This window comes from Taudactylus pleione, unplaced genomic scaffold (assembly GCF_031769625.1).
Source record: "Taudactylus pleione unplaced genomic scaffold, aTauple2 ptg000012l, whole genome shotgun sequence".
NCBI lineage: Eukaryota > Metazoa > Chordata > Amphibia > Anura > Myobatrachidae > Taudactylus > Taudactylus pleione.
Genome location: NW_028284415.1, coordinates 7,240,786 through 7,261,361, shown reverse-complemented (window position 1 = coordinate 7,261,361; position 20,576 = coordinate 7,240,786). Strand labels below are relative to the sequence as shown.

The window sequence follows — 20,576 nt, the reverse complement described above, 5'->3', positions numbered from 1 at the left end:
ATTATGTGTCTGCTACAGGTATGCAGTCAGGATGCCGACGGTCTAAATGCCGACCGTTGGCATCCCGACTGTCTAATCCCGGCAAGGGTCTAATGTCGAAATCTCAGACGCCTGACATTTTACCTACGTCGGGAGCCCGGCATCCCGATCGAAGGTAAGCTGGGCGCGGACAGCCGCAGGGGTGATGGTTAGGTTAGGGGCTCCCGGGGGGACTTAGGGCTAGGCACACCCCCGGGAGGTTTAGGGTTAGGCACCCCCGGGGGGAGGTTAGGGTTAGGCCCCCCCCAATTTAGGTTTAGGCTGTGGGGAGGGGGGGTTATGTTTTACAGGGGGGGGGGGGTAGGGTTAGGTACCTGTTAGTGAATAGGAAAATACTTATATGTCTGGATTAGAACCGCCGGTCTTCCAGCATTAGTACCGCCGGGCATGCTTCCGGTGGCAAATCTTACCGATCCCCTGCTACATGTGTCACTAGTCAGGACAAGGATGTTTTATGCAAAGCTGCCACTAAAGTAGACCTCTTTTTTTAAAATGTGTGCGTGTGTGTGTGTATATATATATATATATAATATATATATATCCTATACTTTATATATATATCCTATACTTAATCAGACATTTGCTTCTGTTATTCTAATTTCAACTTGTCTAATCAATGTTTAAATCTTATTGATTGGTTGGGGCAGGTATTAATTAATCCACTGTCTGATGGATAACAGTGCCCATCTGATCCACTCTCCTACTCTTTTTTTTTTTTTTTAAATCAAATGTATTTTATTGATTTTTGACATTTTCATAATACTACCAAAACACAAAACAAAACAGAAATCTGACAAAAATAAAATATAAGTCACTGTTTTAAAGAGTACAAATGAAGTGCTATAAACTGTATATAAATTACCAATGTCCAAACAATGATTTGTGCTATAAAACTGCACACATTCCCAAAAAAAGATTTAACATATTTTCTTTGTCATCCAATCTGACTGTGGGTTACAGTAGGAGATAGAGGATTTGGCACTAAATAGTTAAAACTGTTGGAGCTGAAGCTGTAGCAGCTCAGTTTTTTATTTAGTACCTGCAGGAGAGTCACAGTAAATTTTTGTTGTTCTATTTTATTTTCTAGTTGCTTTTTCTCGATAGGTGCCTGAATCCCCCTTCTGCGATTGGACTTTGCATAGGAGGGGGCATTATGACAACACCGGCAGCCGGCATCTGTCTCCCCAGCCGAAGCCCACTTCCGGCTCTGGAAGGGGGTCATCAGGCACCTGCGGGTGCTCTGGGACCCTGTGTTTCACCTTAACCTACCGCCCTTCTTTGACTGGAGACACTGCTACCCAGGAGTCGTGGCTGTGATATATCTATATCTATATATATATATAGATATATATATATATATATATTATGCTTATGACCCCGGGTGTTGCTTTCCCTGATGCTCTATGTTACGGTGGGGCGGTCAGTTGTTGATTGCCTTCTGTAGTCATGGTGATCGGGGCTAGCTACACCACGGGAGGTTTTCTATTTGGTTTTAGTTTGTGAATGGCCATGACATCACTTCCGGTTAGACGGAACTATTCAGCTATGTCTGGTGTTGCCGGGGAAGCTGTTTGGGTTCCGTCTTGTCTGTGATGTCAGATCCGGCCAGGCGGAACTTCGTTGCTGACCATAGTGCTGTGGGGAAGCGGCGTGTGTTCCGCTGTCCGTGGAGACGCATCCGGTCCTGCCGGGTTTTGTCAGATTTCAGGTGTGCGCACAGGTGATTGTTTTCATCATTAGGTAGTTTGGTATTGATATGGCCTCTGCTGACATATTCAGTGTGGCTGACCCTTGATGAAGGTGGTAATACCGAAACAGCTGTCGGGCTGGGAGCTATCACTATGCTTGAGACTGCACTACATTGATAAGTAGCAATATACCACTGAATATTCTAACATGCAGTTTCATGGCTTTTTTTCTATTATAAAATAAATTGATTAATTTTTGCTACAAGGCTGGTGTGCTGGTCTATCTTGCCTGTTCCTATGGATGCAGCTAAGTGTTTCTATATATATATATATATATATATATATATATATATATATATAGCACTACAATTACACTACTCAAGTAAATTTAAAAAATGCTCTGTTCTGGCATATGAATGTATTTTCTCCTAAACTAGTGATGCTGAATTCAGTGAAAAAATCTGATTTTCTCTATCACTTCTAATTTATTAGATGCACGCAAATAACAAAAGCGGTAATAGCTATATCTTTAAAAAAGTAAGATAAATGAAAATTTCAATGAATCTCTATAGAATTGAAATATTCTCAAAATATTTATAAAATACTAATAAAACTACAGAAATTGAACTTCAGAAAATCTTAACAATCCAAATTAGCTGTAATGTAATTGTTAATAAAAGATAAAATGTAAATAGGGAAATAGGATGTTCACACTTTCTGTTTGTACATTGTTTCATTGGTCTCTCTAAAAAAGGAACCAGCAGTAGTCCCCCCCCCCCCATCATTGCAGGGTCCCGGCATCCTTTTTAGCGATTTTCCATTGTCTGAATGTCTTGGTGAAATCATTCTTACTGTTCATACACTACCTACTGTAGATTGTCAGGGAAAAAGTCCAGATGGGAATGTAAAAAGTGAATCTTAAGTGACATTCTACAATCCCTAATCTTGTAGTTGTCCAGTAGTTGACTGCCTGTACTTACACACAGCACGATGAGCAGATATATCTGTCATCTGCAGTGCTGCACAGCTGACGTGATATGTCTACGACGTCAAACACAGACATATATCGTCTGTACACACTGACCAATGCACACAGAATATATCGGCGAGGAAGATAAGGATGGGGCTTCAGATGACACAGAGGATGAGGCATCTGGACAGGATGTGTACCCCATAGTGCAGACAGAAGGGAGTCTTGCCAAGCACTTAATGTGATTACTTTAATTTTCAAATTAACATTTTTCTAAATATCTCAAAAACGTTACAGGATATCAATTTCTGATGGTATATTTGGATTCTACGCTCAAAATTACATGGAAATTTATATCATGTCAGATGCAAAATGGCTGTTGAGTAGTGTTACATACCTCACAAAATTATTATGCAGGAAGAAGAGGGACACTTCGCGTGGCTTCATGGTAAGGGGTGGGGCCTCGCGGCAACCCCCCATTTAAGTCACTATTGGGGGCGTGCCAAGCACTCCGAGATGCTGGGCAGCCCCTAGGCTCTCCCTACACTGGTGAACAGATGCCGTGCGCATGCGCACGGCATCTGTTCACCTTCTGCACACCCGCTGCTCTGCTCAGCGGTACGTGCTCCGCCCAACTCCCCACCACCACCACCACCACCACCGCAGGACACTGGACAGTTGGGAGGTATGTTGTTATTGTGGGGACATTTCCAGCATGTAAGTGTACCGGAGTTTGCCCTGCAGGCTCCAGTTACGTATTAGGGCAGTCCGAGAGAGCATAGCCTTTTGCTGGCTCCCGGCTTTCCTATTTTAGTTTTGCGCCACTTATCAAAGGCGTCCACCATATTAAAGTCTCTTCCCTGCAGTTAGGGGAGGTCCATCCATTTGAATATGTTTCTCTGACGCTGGCGTTACATGCCAGTGGGGAATTTATAACTATGCAGCCATATACAATATAAAAAAAAAGTAATCCATGATTTTGGACTATTGCTTCAGAACAAGCTGTTTTGTCTGTTTGCATATTTTATATTATGTACATAATTGTAAGTATCATGGTAAATCTGTGTTGTATTGCATAGTTAAGTTTTCAAATGGGGACTGCAGGGCTGGCTCCAGGGATCTGAGCACCCTGTGCCGGGCCCGTTAGGATGCGCCCTGTCATCGCACGTGGTCAAACTTGGGGGCGTGGCCTCATTACCATAGGCCACGCCCCTAATTGACGTTATTAGGAGGCGTGCCCACATGGCACGCCTCCAAATAACGTCAGGCTGGGGATAAAGCCCAGCCCTCCGTCACTGGCTGGGCTTCCCCCAGCCCTCTCCCGTCAGTGAATGGATGCCGTGCGCATGCGTGCGCTGCATCCATTCACACTCCGGGGGTCCGGCTGCGGCGGTGGGGGTCCCCAACCTCACGATTTGACCACCCGGCTCACGGGTGGAACAGCGGGACAGTATTGTCCCGCTGAAATCAGGATGTTGGGGATGGGTGCGCCCTCTGTGGGTGGCGCCCCTGTGTGACCGCACTGGTCGAACACCCCTAGAGCCGGCCCTGGGACATAAATGCATATTAGCCCTTTGTCAAATGCTGATGGTGCTTCCCCCCCCCCCCCCCCCCCCATACTATATTTCTGGGGCAGACTACCTCTTGGACAGCTGCCATAACATGGATCTGTATTCAGAGATCTGATTACACTGCCTATCTTAACCCTTGTACAGCTGGGCTAGTGCACGCATTTTTCTGTCAGTGCTATACAGTGCCAGAATGAGAGGTCAGTACCCCACTTCCATTTGCAAGGTGGCACAGCAAATTGGCACCTGCCACTGCATACCGAAGGTGTTTCTGGGCGGGTGGACCAGAGCTGATTGGGACTGAAAGGGGTCTCTGGCACTGTCTGTTCCTATTTGCCTTGGGCTGGCTTCAGCAAGTATGTGGGTGACCTCAGCCTTGTTACGTAATACTAATTTGTTTATAGAAATCCCGGTCTCTGAATTTGTATTGTACCAGCTAGAGGTGGACTAATTTTGGGGAGCTGCTTTTCTTCCAAGACACCACGTCGGCGCATGTAGCATGGCTAGGCAGAAATATCTACATTTGTGGCTAAATGATATGTAGATGTAAGTGTATGTACTGTATGTCTGTATATTGATGTCTGTCTGCAGTTTTTTCGGCAGTAAGACTGGACAATACATATACAGATGAGTCCTCACTTGTCTTTGCTGCAGTCGTGCCAAAGAGCCCCTCTGCGCGCCTGGTCCCAGGAGACTCTGCTAGCGCCGGGCGTCTTTTTTTGTGTATCTTGTCACCATCTTTTTTTTTTTGCTTGAAAATGTGCTTTAGTCGCAATGTGATGTACAAGGATGCACCAGGAGACTGTGCTTGATATGCAACACTTGTATATCTGTGTGTGACTGAGTCTCTCAATCAGCATGCGCAATGCTACGATGCAGCGGCCGCAGCCTGACACTAGCAGAGTTGCACAGTACCTGGCGGCTGCATGTATTTGCTTAGTTTACTACGTTGTTCTCTTAGTGGGGGAAGCACAGATGGTATAATGGTAAGCGTTAGTATATCACAGTGCTAAGGTCTTGAGTTTGAGACCCATCATGGCCCTTACTGTGTGGAGTTGGTATATTCTCTCCAAATGACAATACGGACAGCAACTGCCAGATGCTGACTGCAGTTTACAAAGTCCCAGGATCAGATCCCACCAAGTACATCAGGCTTTTAAAAACAACAACAAACTATTGCCTGGCAGCAGCTGTCTAATGCTGGGTACACACTGGCCGACATATCGGCCGTTCAATTGAACGCCCACTATATCGTGTGCACGTCTGCCCGTGTGTACAGAGGATATGTCTGTGAACAACGTGGTTAACAGACATATCGCGTCGACTGTGCAGCACAGCCGATGGGAGATCTATCTGCTCATCGTGCTGTGTGTAATGCGGTCAGCCGACTGCCCATACACTTGCTGCAGAGGCCGCCAGGGAGGGGGTCACAACACGTCCACTGGCCCGAGGGACCGCAATGATAGTTGTTCAGTGTGTATGCAGTCAATCTGCAGATATGTCTTTCTGGTGTGTACCCACCTTAAGGAGGCAGTACTGGATTCCGGCCTCGGGATTAAGATAAGCGTTTTTATTTCGACGAATCCATTACAGTTAGTTTAGGACATATAGGACAATCTCTTATGATGTAGATTATCTCTATTGCTTTTTTTTTATTGATTTCTATGCAGGTGTACTGCATCCAACCTACCCGCATGTATTCAGATAGCCACATGTACGACAGGATAGCAAGTACTTAGTCATCAGACCTCAAGTACTCAGTCATCTGGTTGCAGGGCCTTCTAGTCTGGTCCGAGAGGGAACTCACACAAGCAGTGGGTTGTCTGTCTCTTGTTCTGCGCTGTATCTTTAGAAAATTTTCCTCCACTCAGGTAAAAGGTAATTGGAAGGAACGTCCCATCATTCAGCCTCACTCCCTTCATGACATTTCACAAGGGTCTTCAATCACTGTCTTCCTAGATGCCGTGACCATCTTAGGTGTCCTCCTTTTTAAGTAATTATTTCGCTCATTTCTTAAGCTGTATTCTCCCTCCTTAGGGGTAGAATTCCTAGTTCTGTACAGATGAACCAGTGCTATGGGCCCCTGTCAACATATCTCAGGGCCTAGTTAGCTAGCTTCTCCTAGCCTTTGGACTTTAGTAGCCAAGATCGGGCTAGGCCATAGGGCGACTATCCCCATATGCCAGTTCCCCAACAGTTTTGTCCACATTTTCACATATCTATGCTGGACACTAGACATGGGGGTTTGAGCTTTGAGGTTTAGCAGTGTTGGCTGTTAGTATGCATCCCTTGTGGCTTCACAGTCTTCAGCGAATGGTTTCCAGGGTGTGCTGTATTCCGGCCCCCTTCTGCCAGTTGACCTAGGCGGCGCTCCGGCAGGCTCGTCAGAGCATTGTGTGTTCTGTGACTAGGACTAAGTCTGTTAGCCTCTTGGTACTTTCTAATACTCATCGATGATACGGGCCTGCCTCCAAGTAGTCTGTGGTTCGTTATATGGCTTTTGATCTTTGGGTCAACTGTCAGTGACCCTATCTGGATGCGCTCTCCTTGGTTTGTGAGTGCATCTGGGACAGCTCTTTGTTCTAGATACAGATTTCTCTGTTAATTTTCTAGTTCCATACATTGTGGCTGCGTCGCCACTTTTGGTCATCTGTTTTTTTCTGCACGGCTAGGCCTGTGTGTGCCCCCCCCCCCCCCCCCCCTCCTTTGAGTATTGCTTTGGGACATCCCACATTACCAAAGTGTTTCCCCAGATTGTATGACAGAGAAAATTGGATTTTTGTACTCACCGTAAAATCCCTTTCTCGTAATCATTCTGAGGAACACTGTGATCCCTCCCTGGTTATTCTTGTTGCTTGTGCTGCTGCGTGCTTCATTCTCCTTTCGGCTTTGTTAGTTAACCTTCCGTGAAGTTGGTGGAAAAATCAACATGGCGAACCATGTGGCGTATCGCATACCCCATGCTATACTTCACCATCAGTGTACTAATTTAGTGCGACAGTAATTCCGACTGTCATAACATCGATTCTTGTCCCTTAAGGTATAAAAATAAAACAAAATAATAAAAGGGAATAAACTCTTTTAATCTTTCAAAACAAGAAAACAAAAATAAAACTATTTTTTACGAACTAAAATTATAAGTCTTTTAGTAACAACTTTTTTGAAAAAGATCTTTGGTACACGTTTGAATCACAATCGTTAGTGTAAAAATTAAACTTATGAACGAATTAGATCTAATTAAAATAAACTCCGTCATAATGAAATCAGTCTTGGCTGACATCAATAAGGGTGCCGAAGCACTGGGGTATGAGATGCCCACACGCACATGTACCCGCTGCTCTAGCGCTTGCTGCACTAAGCCACCGTCACTGCGCAAACTGGCACCGTCTCAACTCCAGCTACACAAAACAACTTGCGCACAGTATTGTTTAAAAAGTTATAGGAGTTTAAATCTTGATGGAATATATCACACCCACCTAGTTCACTGCAGTTTAAATAACTGAGCTGCTGCAGCAGGTGGGAGGGGTTAGGGGTTAGTTTAATCTTCAATAGTTTTAACTATTTAGCACTTCAGTATCCTACTCTAAAGCCAGGTACACATTAGGTGATATATTGGATGTTGGGGTGGGTCGGAACAATATACAGTATATTCCATATTGTTCAGTGTGTACCCTCAATCGCGCGTTCAGGTGCGTCGTTAGCAAGGTCATCCCATCTGATGTGTTGCACGTCAAATGGGCCGACCAGGCTGAAGACGGCATGTAGGTGAATGAGTGAAGGAAATGTATGTTGCGCAGTGGTACACCAGATCATGCAGTGTGTACGATATATATCCTTCCATCGGGTGTCGGGCCGGCTAGAATACACGCTGTTCTGATGTGAACCAAGCCCAAACACAGTCATCACCACAGTGTCCATCAGATGGATTACGAGAAAGTGATTTTACAGTGAGTACAAAAATCCAATTATAATATAACTGCAATAAAATCAAATCAGCATGTGTCGGCAGCCCTCTATTAATGCAGATCATCTACCACGGGGTAACCTCAACACAACGACCAAATCTAGATTTGTATCAACTAGACCAGAGCTAGGATAGCACTTTTCTGCTTGTATAGCAGTATCTCTCATGGCTAATAGTGTCATTAACAAAAGCTATCCATTTATGAAGATCTGGGAGGGCCTCCCCAGGCCAATTCCTGGCTATAATAGCCTTGGCTAGGGTAATCAATTTAAACACTTATTTATATATTATAACATTTAATGATTCTTCTAAGGAAAAACTAAAAAGGCATATTATAGGGCCAAGTGGATGGCAGGGCAGGTACAGTGGTACCAACACCACCTCCCAGACCTGAGTCCAGAAGTGCAGCACCTCCTGACATTCCCAGATGAGATGCCAGAAAAAGGCCTCGAGCAAACCACATCGTCTACATGCGATCCGCTCTCCCAGTCTTATATACGTTTTGGTGGAGTGAGAAGTACAGTATTTGGCGGAGCTATTAAAAGCTAGCAGTGCAGCTGACAATCAGAATCTTGGGGTGCCAACAGTTGCCAGCTACATAGATTTGCAAGCATTGAAGTAGAATGCAATATAGGGGCTGATGAGTAGAGAGTAAAACAAAAGAGAGCAATAACTGTAAAACCATGCTGCTCTGCAGGTGGGGCAGAGAGAATTAGATCTGGGAGGGGTGTGTCCAAACTGATTTCTAAATTGCAGTGTAAAAACAATGCTGACCAGCATTTGAGTGCTACATGCAAAAGCTGCCAATATTTACCCTGCATGCAAATGAAAAAAAATGTATTTGCACCTCTTGCATTGAAACATGGTTTGTTCCAGATATAAAGTTTTGATTTGCTCCTAACTTACAATCCGCCTTGGAGTATCTAGTTTTGTTTGTGTTGTATTGCGCTCTAAAAATGAAAACTGCCCCATTGTAAGCCTAACCTATAGAGTACCAATTACCTGTGTGTTCCAGATTCCTGTCAGATATGAGGACGTAGCTGTATTTTTCACCAAGGATGAGTGGAATTACATAGAAGGGAACGAGGAGCTTTACAAGAAAGAAATGCTCAGTGATCCTAATGAATCAAAGGAAAGCCAGACAGACACCAGTGCAGGTGACACTAAATTGTGGCATATTCATTTGTGGGCTGCATTTCAAGCACAGTTAATACAGGTGGATCAAAATGTCTGAATCCTTGTTATGTTGAGGCTCCTGTGAACACAGAAAGAAAAACAAAGCAAAGAACAAAGTAAGTTCCGACTGTGTGGTGAACTGGGGACCAATTACTGAATTATAAAATCATTAAACTACTTGAAACATGTTATGGGTATTAATATTTGCTGGTACATGGCAGATAGGGGTAAGATAGCTGCAGTACTGTTCTAAAAACTAACTGGGTGTTATTCATAGGGACAGCACAATGGGCAAACAGACTATATGTATAGGACATCAGCTGAGCACTATTGTCTTCATTCTAGATGTTTTCAAAGAAGACACCAATATTACAGATGACCATTTCTTCAACCTCTTGAGTGTCAATATGCGTTACTCCCAAGGTACAGTAAGACTTGTGGAAGTATTACCCCATGGAACCTCCCTGTCTACTATTACAGAAACATTATACAGTAATACATGCTGCATGCAAGTATGGAGCACTGTACAGAAACAGATGATTGTCTGCCATCAGAGGTTGAATAAGTAACCAAGGTTAAATAAACAATAACTAACAGAACACGAGAGAGAACTGAGTATAGAGACTATACCAGGGGCGTATTTATAATGGGTGCAAGGTGTGCGTTGCACACGGGCTCCTGGGTCTAGAGGGGCTCATGCATCGCACACCCTGCACTCAATTTCATATACTTAACTCTCCGTCAGCCCGCCGCTGGTTGCAGTAATCACCAGGAAAATGGCCACCGCAGCCATTTCCCTGGTGATTTGCGCATGCGCCGTAGCGATGTCCACGGCGCGGGCACCATGTTCAGTAGACTCTGGCACAATGCCAAAGTCTACTGCAGCGCCAGAGAGGAAGGGGACCGATCGGAGCCTGCACACGGGCCCCCTCCTCTCTTAAAGCACCTCTGGACTATACAATCCATTATTGTCATGTAGGGGGCCACAGTAAGCCGTACAGTGGGAAAAACAGAACATATACGTAAAATAGGACATACAAGGTAGACAAAATAAATGCAGACATGAAAACAAAGGGTTAATACGGCCCTGTTCTCTGAGAGAATTACAGTCTACTGGGAAAAGGGCACAGCTGAGACCATAGGTGCGAGTGTGGCACAGAGAAGATATTGGGACAGCTTTGAGGATGTATGAGTAGGATTGGTATTATCTGCTCTAGTACAGTTCCGGCACCCTTGAATGTTAAGTACATTATGTACAATATCTCCTGGAATGTAGTGAAGCAGCTTTGGGCTATAGACACTCATGTAAGTCACAGAACAGCTAAGGATAAAACTAACAATTTGTAAAAGCAATTGGAGGAAAAACTATAAATATCTAAAGCTTCCCATTATAAAATTATTGCATTCTTTTGGGGAATTCAAATCAATTTGTAAAACCGCGCTAGGTTAGACTCAAGTGTGATAAATTAAATATTAGTAACCTGTGATACATTGTTAGCTCTCACATGACTTGAATTAACCAATGAACGATAGCTTTAATGTTTAAAACAGCCACTTTCTATTCCCTGTTACTTTGTCATAATGTTGAAGACAAGAGAGCTGTCGGAGAGCATCAGAATTGCTTTTATTACCAAACACTAAGGTTTAAATTTACTAAGATTCGAGATGGTCCCGATTTTCAAAGTGATTTATCTCGCTGGAACTCGCCCAAATTCAGGTGATTTAATCCCTTTTTTTTACCAAATTTACCAACTGGCTATTTGAGGCTAAATGAGTTTGCCGATGATGAAGCAGAACGAGATCTCTCTCCCGAGTAACTCGTTTTGCAGGAGATTACTCACCCGAGATTGCAGTGCTTTCTCTCTGCAAATCTCTCCCGAGCTAGCAGCCAGCACATAGTGAGATATGTGGTTGCTGCTTGTTTGTTGAGACTTGTAAAAAATAGATAAATGTTTTTTTTTTAAAATGACGTGAGGTCCCCCCCCAAAACACTAACCAGCCCTGGGCTTGCCAGCCTGTCCTGGTTCTTAATTTACAGGGAAAACAATGTGTAGGGTTCCACTGTAAATTACGAACCAGCAACAGGCAGCAGGGACAGAGCTGGTTTTAAAAAATTGACGTGAGGTCCCCCGTATATTTAAAACCAGCCCTGGACCCTTTCTAACGGGGGACTGATGGCACAGCCAGGGGTGCCCTTTCATGGGGCCCCCAGCCACAGCATCAGCCCTGACCGTTAGTCAGCCCAGGCGGCCAGGGATCCCTGGGGAGCTGGGGACCCCCCAAATAAAGAGGTCACCCTCTCCAGGGCACCCCTGGCCTAGGCTGATAGCCTGGGGCTATCCCCGCCACCCCTGGGCGGTGGGTGGCGGGTTGATAGTGTTAGGTGTAGTGTAAAAATTAGATTTTTCATCATTGTCTTTACAGTGGAACTACAAGTCCCAGCAAGCCTCCCCCGCATGCTGGTACTTGGAGAACCACAAGTACCAGCATGCGGCATTAAGGGCCCATTGGTACCTGTCGTTCACCTGTAAAGAAATGGTTAATAAAACACAACACACCGTGAAAATAAAGCTTTATTGCATCCATAAACACTTACACATACTCACCTGTTTCCAGGTGTTCGTGTCCCCTTGTCAACGTAAAGTATCCCATCGAATTACCTGTAAAAAAAAGATCCAATACTCACCTTTATGTCCGACGATGTTCTACGCAGATATCCAATACGTTTCCCAGATACAGTGTAACAACATGCTTCTGCATGCTGTTACACTGCGGTAATGTCTGCTCGTGGGAATGAGTTGACTTCAGTCCCGGGCAGCCGGCCAATCAGCAGCGGCTAACATTAGCAGCCGCTCATTGGCTGGGACCCACGTGGAGGAGCCGCTCATTAGCTAAGCCCACGTGGCTGAATGCTGACCTAGAACGAGCTGGAGTGATGGTTTCAACCCATACCGTAAGCAGCACACTAAACCAAAAAGGGTTTAATGTGCTGCGTACGAAACATATAAAGGAATTACTGATCTTTGCCAAAATGTTCCCAGACAAACCACAATCTTTTGGGGTAAATATTCTGTGGACAGACAAAAACCAAAATAGAATTCTTTGGGAATGCAGACCTGCGATATGATTATAGAAGACAAAATTAAGGTTTTTTGTAAACAAAAAATATATATTTTCAGAAAGAGTACACAGTAAGGTAGGCAAATCCAGTACCATAACAAGAAAACATTATGAACAAAAACTATGGTAACAGGGTACATAGAAGACAAATAAAACAATAATATAAATATTAAGCTTTTAAGGGGAGGAACACCCTACCTATTGGATAAACATGGTGGAGGATCCATAGTGTTGTGGGCTGCTTTGCTGTACGATAAAGGGGCATATTCAATTAGACACAAAAAGTCGGAAAGGTTTCGCCTGACTTACTTTTTGCCGACCGCGTGTTTTGGAGGCGAACACTTTTCGTGCGTGGCCCCACTTTTCGCCCTATTCAATTTCAAAGGACGCTAAAATGGGACCCGGCGAAACTCAAACAGACAAAGTGCTGTCAGATTTTGGGAAATCAGCCTGACACCCCCAAAAGATGCACTAACATTGCGGATCAATGTAGATACCCCCAAATTGCCCTACTGAAGCTATTTGGGGTACTTAAATGCTCTCAATAGCTGCTAATTAGCACCTTTGCACAAGTGGTGAAGAATAGCATTTAGCAGGGTTTTTGTTAATGAAAATAACTAGTCCAATCCAATTTGGGGTACTTGAAATGGGTGCAAGCATGGTTAAAAATCGCAAAAGTGAAGTATTGAAAAACGCACCATCAGCAAGCATCTGCAATCCAAAAAACACCTCCCCCATACTTGCAGACACCCCAAAATCTTATTTCGCTAGTTTTTAAGTTTGTAGCCCAACTTTGTTTTTTTTTTCGCCCCCTTTTTCAATGTCATTTTTTGGGGTGTTCTTCAATAATTTTAGGATTTCTTTGACGCAGGTAACCTTTGGAGACTTGTCCCAAGGGTGCAGGGTGGTTTCCCCACCTTTGCACCCCAAAACCGCAATTCTGCACTTTTTTCCGGCTTGTTTTATAGACGGATCTATTTAGCCTATGCCAATACATTGACTTTCCGCGTAGGTGAAAAGTCTTTGGAATTGAATACGGGGATAAGTTTCGCCCGGCAAAATTATGACATCGGATAAACGTTTTTGACGAAAACGGCCTATCGCGGCTAATTGAATATGCCCCAAAGACCCAAAATACACATCCAAAAGAATGGTTGAAAAGGAAAAAAAATGACTGTGTTTTAAACTGGCCATCAATGAGCCCAGCAGACAGGTGCAAAAAGCTTATAGAAGACTACAAGAAATGTTTGGAGGCAGTCATTGTTGCCAAAGGGTGTGGAACTAAATATTAAGGAAGAGGGTGCCTTTAATACTGTCCAGGTCATATTTTTTATTTCTTCATTGACATTACTACATGTAAGTTAAAAATGAATTGATTTTTTATTTTTTTTCATAGCTTTGGACATTCTATTAAAATATTCTGATGATACCAAGTTGGTACATTTGCATTTGTTTGAGCATATTGTACTGGTTGTACTTACAATTCAAGGGTGCCAATAATGTAGACTAATAATGCAAAGAGTTAGGTTTTCAGAGAGCTGTGAAAGTGTGTGCTTGGATGTGGCATCCAATTCCATAAGTGGGTAGTAGCACAGGCGAAGTCTTGTAGGTGAGTGTGAGTAGCTGTTAATCTAGAAGTAAGGCACAAGTCAGAGGTAGCTATAATAGTGCATGAGGGAGGGTACTTTGAGGTGAGATGTGATACATGAAGAGATAGTGCTGTTGAAGGTTTTGTGGTGAATGTATGAATTAATTTACAGAGAATGGGGAGATAATATAGGCGTTTACAGAGCAGAGTGGTGAGAGAAAATGAGTCTTCCCACAACATTTAGGCTAGTTTCACTCACAATGGTTTGTCCGTACGGTAAAGAAACAGACTTTTTTTTTTAACGAACGGACGGATTTTATTCGGATGAAACAAGAATTGACTACAAGGATATCGGACGTCTGAAATCTGTGTGTCTGAAAGCATGCAGAAAGTTATGTGAGGCACTAAGTTCTGGAAATGGCATGGCTCGGCAGCCATCCTAGTCAGTGGTTATCACGGCTGTAACACGGCGACCATGCCGTGTTCGTGCAGTGTGAAAGCCGTAATGTATTTGTAACTTCCACTGAAATTAAACAACGGAAAAAAGTCAGGTTTATTTGCCAGACAGACAAATCCGTCATGTGTTACATAGCCCTTAGGGTGGATTGAATTGGCACTATATGGGTGAGGTGACTTTTGGTTGCAGTAATTAAGGTGAGAGAATAGATGATAGTTTTGGGTGTATATTAGGTAAGAAAAGGGCATATTCTACCAATATACAAATGGTAACAGGAATCCCAGGGAAAATGTTATCAGTCATTAAAGAGATTTATTATATTACTTTTTTACGCAGTTGAGGTTAAAAAAATAAATAAATCAAGTTTAGTGTACCATATTTTCACCAATGATATTACTACTAATAAAAATATAGTTATTTCAAGCTGTACTCTATATTAAAAATAGGGAATGCTAGTTCCACTTATTACAATACCATGACAGAACACAAGATAAAATTCACATTGTATTTAAATTTGCTGTCTGTAAAGAAGTATAAACTATAAGGCATATATTTACTAAAGTGCGAGTTTATAGGAGTGGAGGTGTTGCCCAAAGCAACCAATCAGATTCTACTTAACATGTATCTAGCACTTCTAGAAGATAATAGCTAGAATCTGATTGGTTGCTATGGGCAACACCTCCACTTCTAGAAACCTGAATTATAGTAAATATAACCCTAACTGTCTGTAGAGGGATTTCTTTCAGGAAGCCTGATCTATGTTGAGAAACATACCATGATCACAACTTTATCTCAGCTATCGTGCCTTTTATATGACACTGAAACGGTGACATATATATTTGTGATTGAGATTAGAGGCGCCTTTATAGTAAGAACACTTACATAGGTTGTGGTGCTATGCTTCACCCAGTCTTTTTATTTATTTTACTAGAACTATATATTTTCTTTCTCTACTGAATTAGCCACAACCTGTTAAACTTGCTATTAAAAAAGGAAAAATTACAATTTATGATTGTCTCCTCTAAATGTAAATGAAGATCTGCAATTGATTCCTTTTAGGTCACAGCCGAAGACCTGCATTACAGGGGAAGAAAGGGAGTAAAGGTTTACCTATTAAAGTGGAATATTTTCCAGGTAAGAAGCACAGGGTTATTGATAAGCAATTAAAATTAGTCTCTTGGGAATTTCTGGCTTGGTTTCTTTACATGTGACTTCTCCACTCATCCACTTTTCTGGCCAGGAAGACTGTATTTCACAAAGCGACTCTGTTGTAGGTCACAAAAGAATGGGAAATGGAAGGACAAGACATGAATGATTTGATTTCCTATCTACAGATGTGTCCTCACTCGTCTTTGCAGCAGTTGTACCAAACAGCTACACTCTGCGTGCGTGGTCCCGCGAGACTATGCTAGCGCTGGGCGCCTTTTTTTTTGCCAAAAATGCGTATAGGTGGCAATGTGATGCAACTAGGACGCACCAAGAGACTGTGCTGATTAACTTGATATGTGACACTTGTGCATGACTTACTCTTTCAGTCAGCATGAAAAGTGCTATGATGCAACGGTCACATATCAAATTAATCAGCAGTGTCTCCTGGTGTGTCCTACTCACATCGTATTGCAACATAGACGCATTTTAGGCAAAAAAAAAAAAACGTCGATGCTTGCAGAGTTGCACGGGATCTAGTGGCTCACTCACGCCAGGCATAACGCGCTGCATGACGTATTGAGACTAGATGAGCAAGGACACAACTGTAAATGGGAATTTAGTAAGGGTTCTTACAGGGGTGTATTTTCAAACATCTATGTATTTACATCTATACATGAAATAAATTGATAAATAGGGAGACTAAGCGCTCACTAGTTGTGGGTGAAATCTCTGGCTGCAGATTTAAAGTAAGATAAGTTTCAGTCTCTATCAGGGCCGGCTCTAGGGGTGTTCGACCAGTGCGGTCGCACAAGGGCGCCACCCCTAGAGGGTGGCACCCTTCCCCAGCATCCCGATTTCAGTGGGACAGTACTGTCCCGCTGCTCCATCCGCGGGCCGAAGTGGCCCACGGGTGGTCTAATTGGGAGGTTGGGGACCCCCCCCGCTGCAGCTGTGCAGCGGTGCCAGACCCCCGGAGTGTGAATGGATGCCGCGTGCATGCGCGCGACATCCATTCACTGATGGATTGCTGGGCTTTACCCCCAGCCTGACGTTATTTGGAGGCGTGCCATGCGGGCACGCCTCCAAATAACGTCACATAGGGGTGTGTGGCCTATAGTAATTAGGCCATGCCCCCAAAGCCGCGCGCGATGAGAGGGCGCCATATGATGGGCTGGCACAGGGTGCTCTGACCCCTGGAGCCGGCCCAGGTCTCTATTCATACATATATTAATAGGAGGGTAGATCTGTGCTCATGAGAATGTATATGTGGTGCGCCCAAGCCTATATCTCAGTGATTTTCAACCTTTTTCACCTCGTGGCACACTACACAAGATTTTAAAATTGCCAAGGCACACTATTTGGCTCTGCGGCATGTGTGAAAAAACATACATATTGGCTCCCACATAAAAAACACACAAACTGGCTTCACAGGAATAAAACACAATGCCGTCCCTGTCCTGTCCCTCTGGCAGGGGTTGGTCTCGCTCAGTCACAGCATTAAGTGCAACGCTGTAAGCAGTATGAAGGCGGGCGCATGGTCGTAACTACCATAGGTACAAAGGGTGCAGCTGCTATGGGACGAGCTATGGGGCTCGTCTTCCTTGTCAAAGTTACATGTGTTATATCCATTTTTAACCATTGGGTGGTACATAAGGGCCCTTACAAACTTTTGCTATGGGGCCTTCAAATAGCTAGTTACTGCCATGGGGGCGTGCAGGCTGGCAACGCGGTGTCGGTGACCATGATGTCACGCTGCCACATCTCCATAAGTCACGGCTCGGGTGTTCCTAAGCCTCCCAGAAGAGCCCAGGCCAGCGCTGCCCGGGCCCGCAATACAAGTGCGCTGACCAACGCTGCACACTTGACAGCTGCTCAAGGCACAATAGACTTGGAAAACACTGCTATATCTTATGAAGGCACACTAGACAGAATATGTGATCAGGGAATAGAAATGTAATGAGTCGCAGTGTTCTCAACACTAAGGTATAATGGAATGTAGTTAACATTCCGGCAGCCAGGATCATGACGTATGAATACCAGCGCCAGTATCCCGACCGCCGGTATCCCAACAGTAAGTATTAGGGTTAGGCTGAGGGGTTTAGAGGAAGGGTTAGTGTTAGTATACTTACATGGTTGCGTCAGGATTCTTACCTCCGGCATCCCGATCACCGGGATCCTGTACCCAACTCAGTACAACTACAAATTTCTAGATGATCAGTAATGTTAACACATAAGCAGATTAATGTTCATCAAAAAAATTAAGCGATAAGTATGACAATAAAAGCAAATACATAGGAATTGCAGTCATAAATAATGGTGTTTAAAGTTAACATCTCTTGTTTAGGGGTGATGCAGGGTGTAGGAAATCTAGGGGGTATATTTACTAAAATGTGGGTTTTTAGAAATGGAGATGTCGCCCATAGCAACCAATTAGATTCTACTTACCATTTATCTAGCACCTTCTAGAAGATAATAGCTAGAATCTGATTGGTTGCTATGGGCAATAACTCCATTTCTAAAAATCCACACTTTAGTAAATATACCTCTAGGTGTCATGAGAGGCTGATGTCCGTTACTTTGTGGAGCATCCTCTTACCCTCTGATGTCCGGTAACATCCACCTTTAACAGAAGATGTTGCTGCTATTGTTCTTCTGTAGGTGGGGCTGTCCAGCCCTGGATGTCTTTGATAGGTTTGTTGCCCTTGTTCTAGTGGCATGGTTCCGGGTTAACTTAGTTTTAGTTACAGGTTAACTTTAGTTTTAGTTCTTAATGTTTTATGCCTGCATTGTTTTTTTTTTTAATTAATCTTTTTGTGAAAATGACATTCTATTCTGTGAGAAAACTTTGTTATTCCTTTGCTGTCTTTCTTTTTGTTAATAGGACATACAAAAATTGTATATCAGTGTTCTCCCCCAGGCTATTTTTTGTGGGTGCACCACCCGGCAAGAAACAGCCTACCACCCGGCACTTTGGGAGCCTGCAAGTGGGGACAGGATCTGAGAGCTGTATAAAAAGGACCAGATCCTACAGACTTTGCAGCTTTTTCATAATCAGACGATTGGGCCTCTAATAATAAGAGGAGAATTAATATATAAAATGTTATTTCAACAAGTTTAATCATTTTAAGGTCAGGGTTTAAAACATTTTATTATTGCAAAGGCCCCATCCAGCTACTTCCTGATGCCACCCGGCTGGAAACATTTTCTGGGGAGAACACTGTATGTGGTTAATATCAGGGTATTTGTATCTTGTACTTAAGTTAAATCCATTTCTCTAAGTCCATTAGGGGACAGAGCAACCGTGGGGTATAGAGGGCAGTTTAGGCATTAGGCAATTACTGTAAAATCAGCAAATATTCTCTATAGCCCTTACCACCTGTATGTTATAGTATATAGTAACAGTTGGAATAGGACTCGTGGTAGATTTCATTCACTTTTGGCAGAAATTCATGTTTTGTGGTGTTCTCTAATAATAATAATAATAGAAATTATATTTATATAGCACTTTTAATAGGACTCAAAGTGCTTAATTTATTAATTACCAGTTATTTATATAGCGCACACATTCCGCAGAGCTTTATAGAGAATATTTGTCCTATCACATCAGTGCCTGCCCCAGTGGGGCTTACACTCTATATTCCCTACCACATGTGCACATACACACACACACACGCTAGGGTTGATTTTTTGTTGGGAGCCAATTAACCTACCAGTATATTTTTGGAGTGTGGGAGTAAACCAGAGTATCCAGAGGAAACTCACGCAAGTACAGGGAGAATATACAAACTCCACACAGTTGGGACTGTAGTGGGAACAGTATGGCTTTACATTTGCATTTACAGCACAAAATACAAAACAAGCTTAACAAAGGACATTAGTGAAATGCTTGGGTGAACTGGTAAGTCTTGAGTCTATTTTTGAAGGCTTCTCGAACTGTGCTGGGGGGGGGGGGGGGACAGTTGTTTCAGGAAAAATGTCTCTGCATTGAACTGTTTTTGCAAATGCTAGGCCAATCATGTCCATACACCCTATTAGAGGCTTGGTTGAGGCAGGGTCCAGATCACAAGTGGTGGGACGCACCATTCTGATAATTGTAGCAATGTCCTTTACATCCATTTTGTCAAAGCTGTTCCATGGAGAATGGTGGCTTACCTTGGCAGGCTTGGCAGTTTGGCACTCCTTTGATGGCACTGTGGGGATTCCAGCTTGGATAAAGGTTAAAGAGCCGGAATAAATAAATTTCTTAGAATTGCTTTGTAAGGTGTTTTCCTATGTCTTCACCTATAATAATTACCTTTCCCATAAAGCTTAGTACATTTACCGTCTTTAGCGCCAAATAATAAGAATTTATTAATGTAGGGTATTGCTAGTTGAATTTTAGATGGACGAAACACTGAAAGCGTTTGAGCGGATGAGCCAGGTGCAGAATACTTGAGCAATACTTGTAGACTGAGAACAGATAGAATATTGCAGTCCAAATAAAAGGCCACGATCTGGCCTAGGGAAATAAGGTGAGGTCAAGGCTGGAAGAAGACAAGACCAAGTATGCACGAATAATCAGGCTCAAATTCTTCACAGGACTGAAAGTGGGTGGAATTTAGGTGATGAGAGGGGATATAAAGGGAAGAACTAAAATTTGTACTGTAACTGTCTAACTCTTTGACCACCTTCTATATCCCAGGGTTGCACTATTCCCCAATTTAATGAAAGAGAATTAATAGTGATATCCATTGGTCAGAAATGCAGTTATCTGTCTTGTGTTGGCAGAACAGTGGGCCTGATTCAGAGCTGGACGCTCTGACAAGAGCGCTCGCTCTGAATCAGGGCCCTCCTACCTAAAAATGGAGCGGCCTCCTG

At 43.3% G+C, this 20,576-nt stretch overlaps 1 protein-coding gene across 1 annotated transcript in view; it reads left to right on the top strand.

The window, feature by feature from the left end:
- The window catches only part of LOC148542439 (uncharacterized), a 53,568-nt gene that overhangs the window by 19,765 nt on the left and 13,227 nt on the right, over nt 1-20,576 (top strand). Inside the window, exons 6-8 of the mRNA XM_088468595.1 lie at nt 9,245-9,386; nt 9,751-9,828; nt 15,630-15,704. Coding sequence (XP_088324721.1) covers nt 9,245-9,386; nt 9,751-9,828; nt 15,630-15,704 — 295 coding nt within the window. The remainder of the gene's footprint in view (nt 1-9,244; nt 9,387-9,750; nt 9,829-15,629; nt 15,705-20,576) is intronic.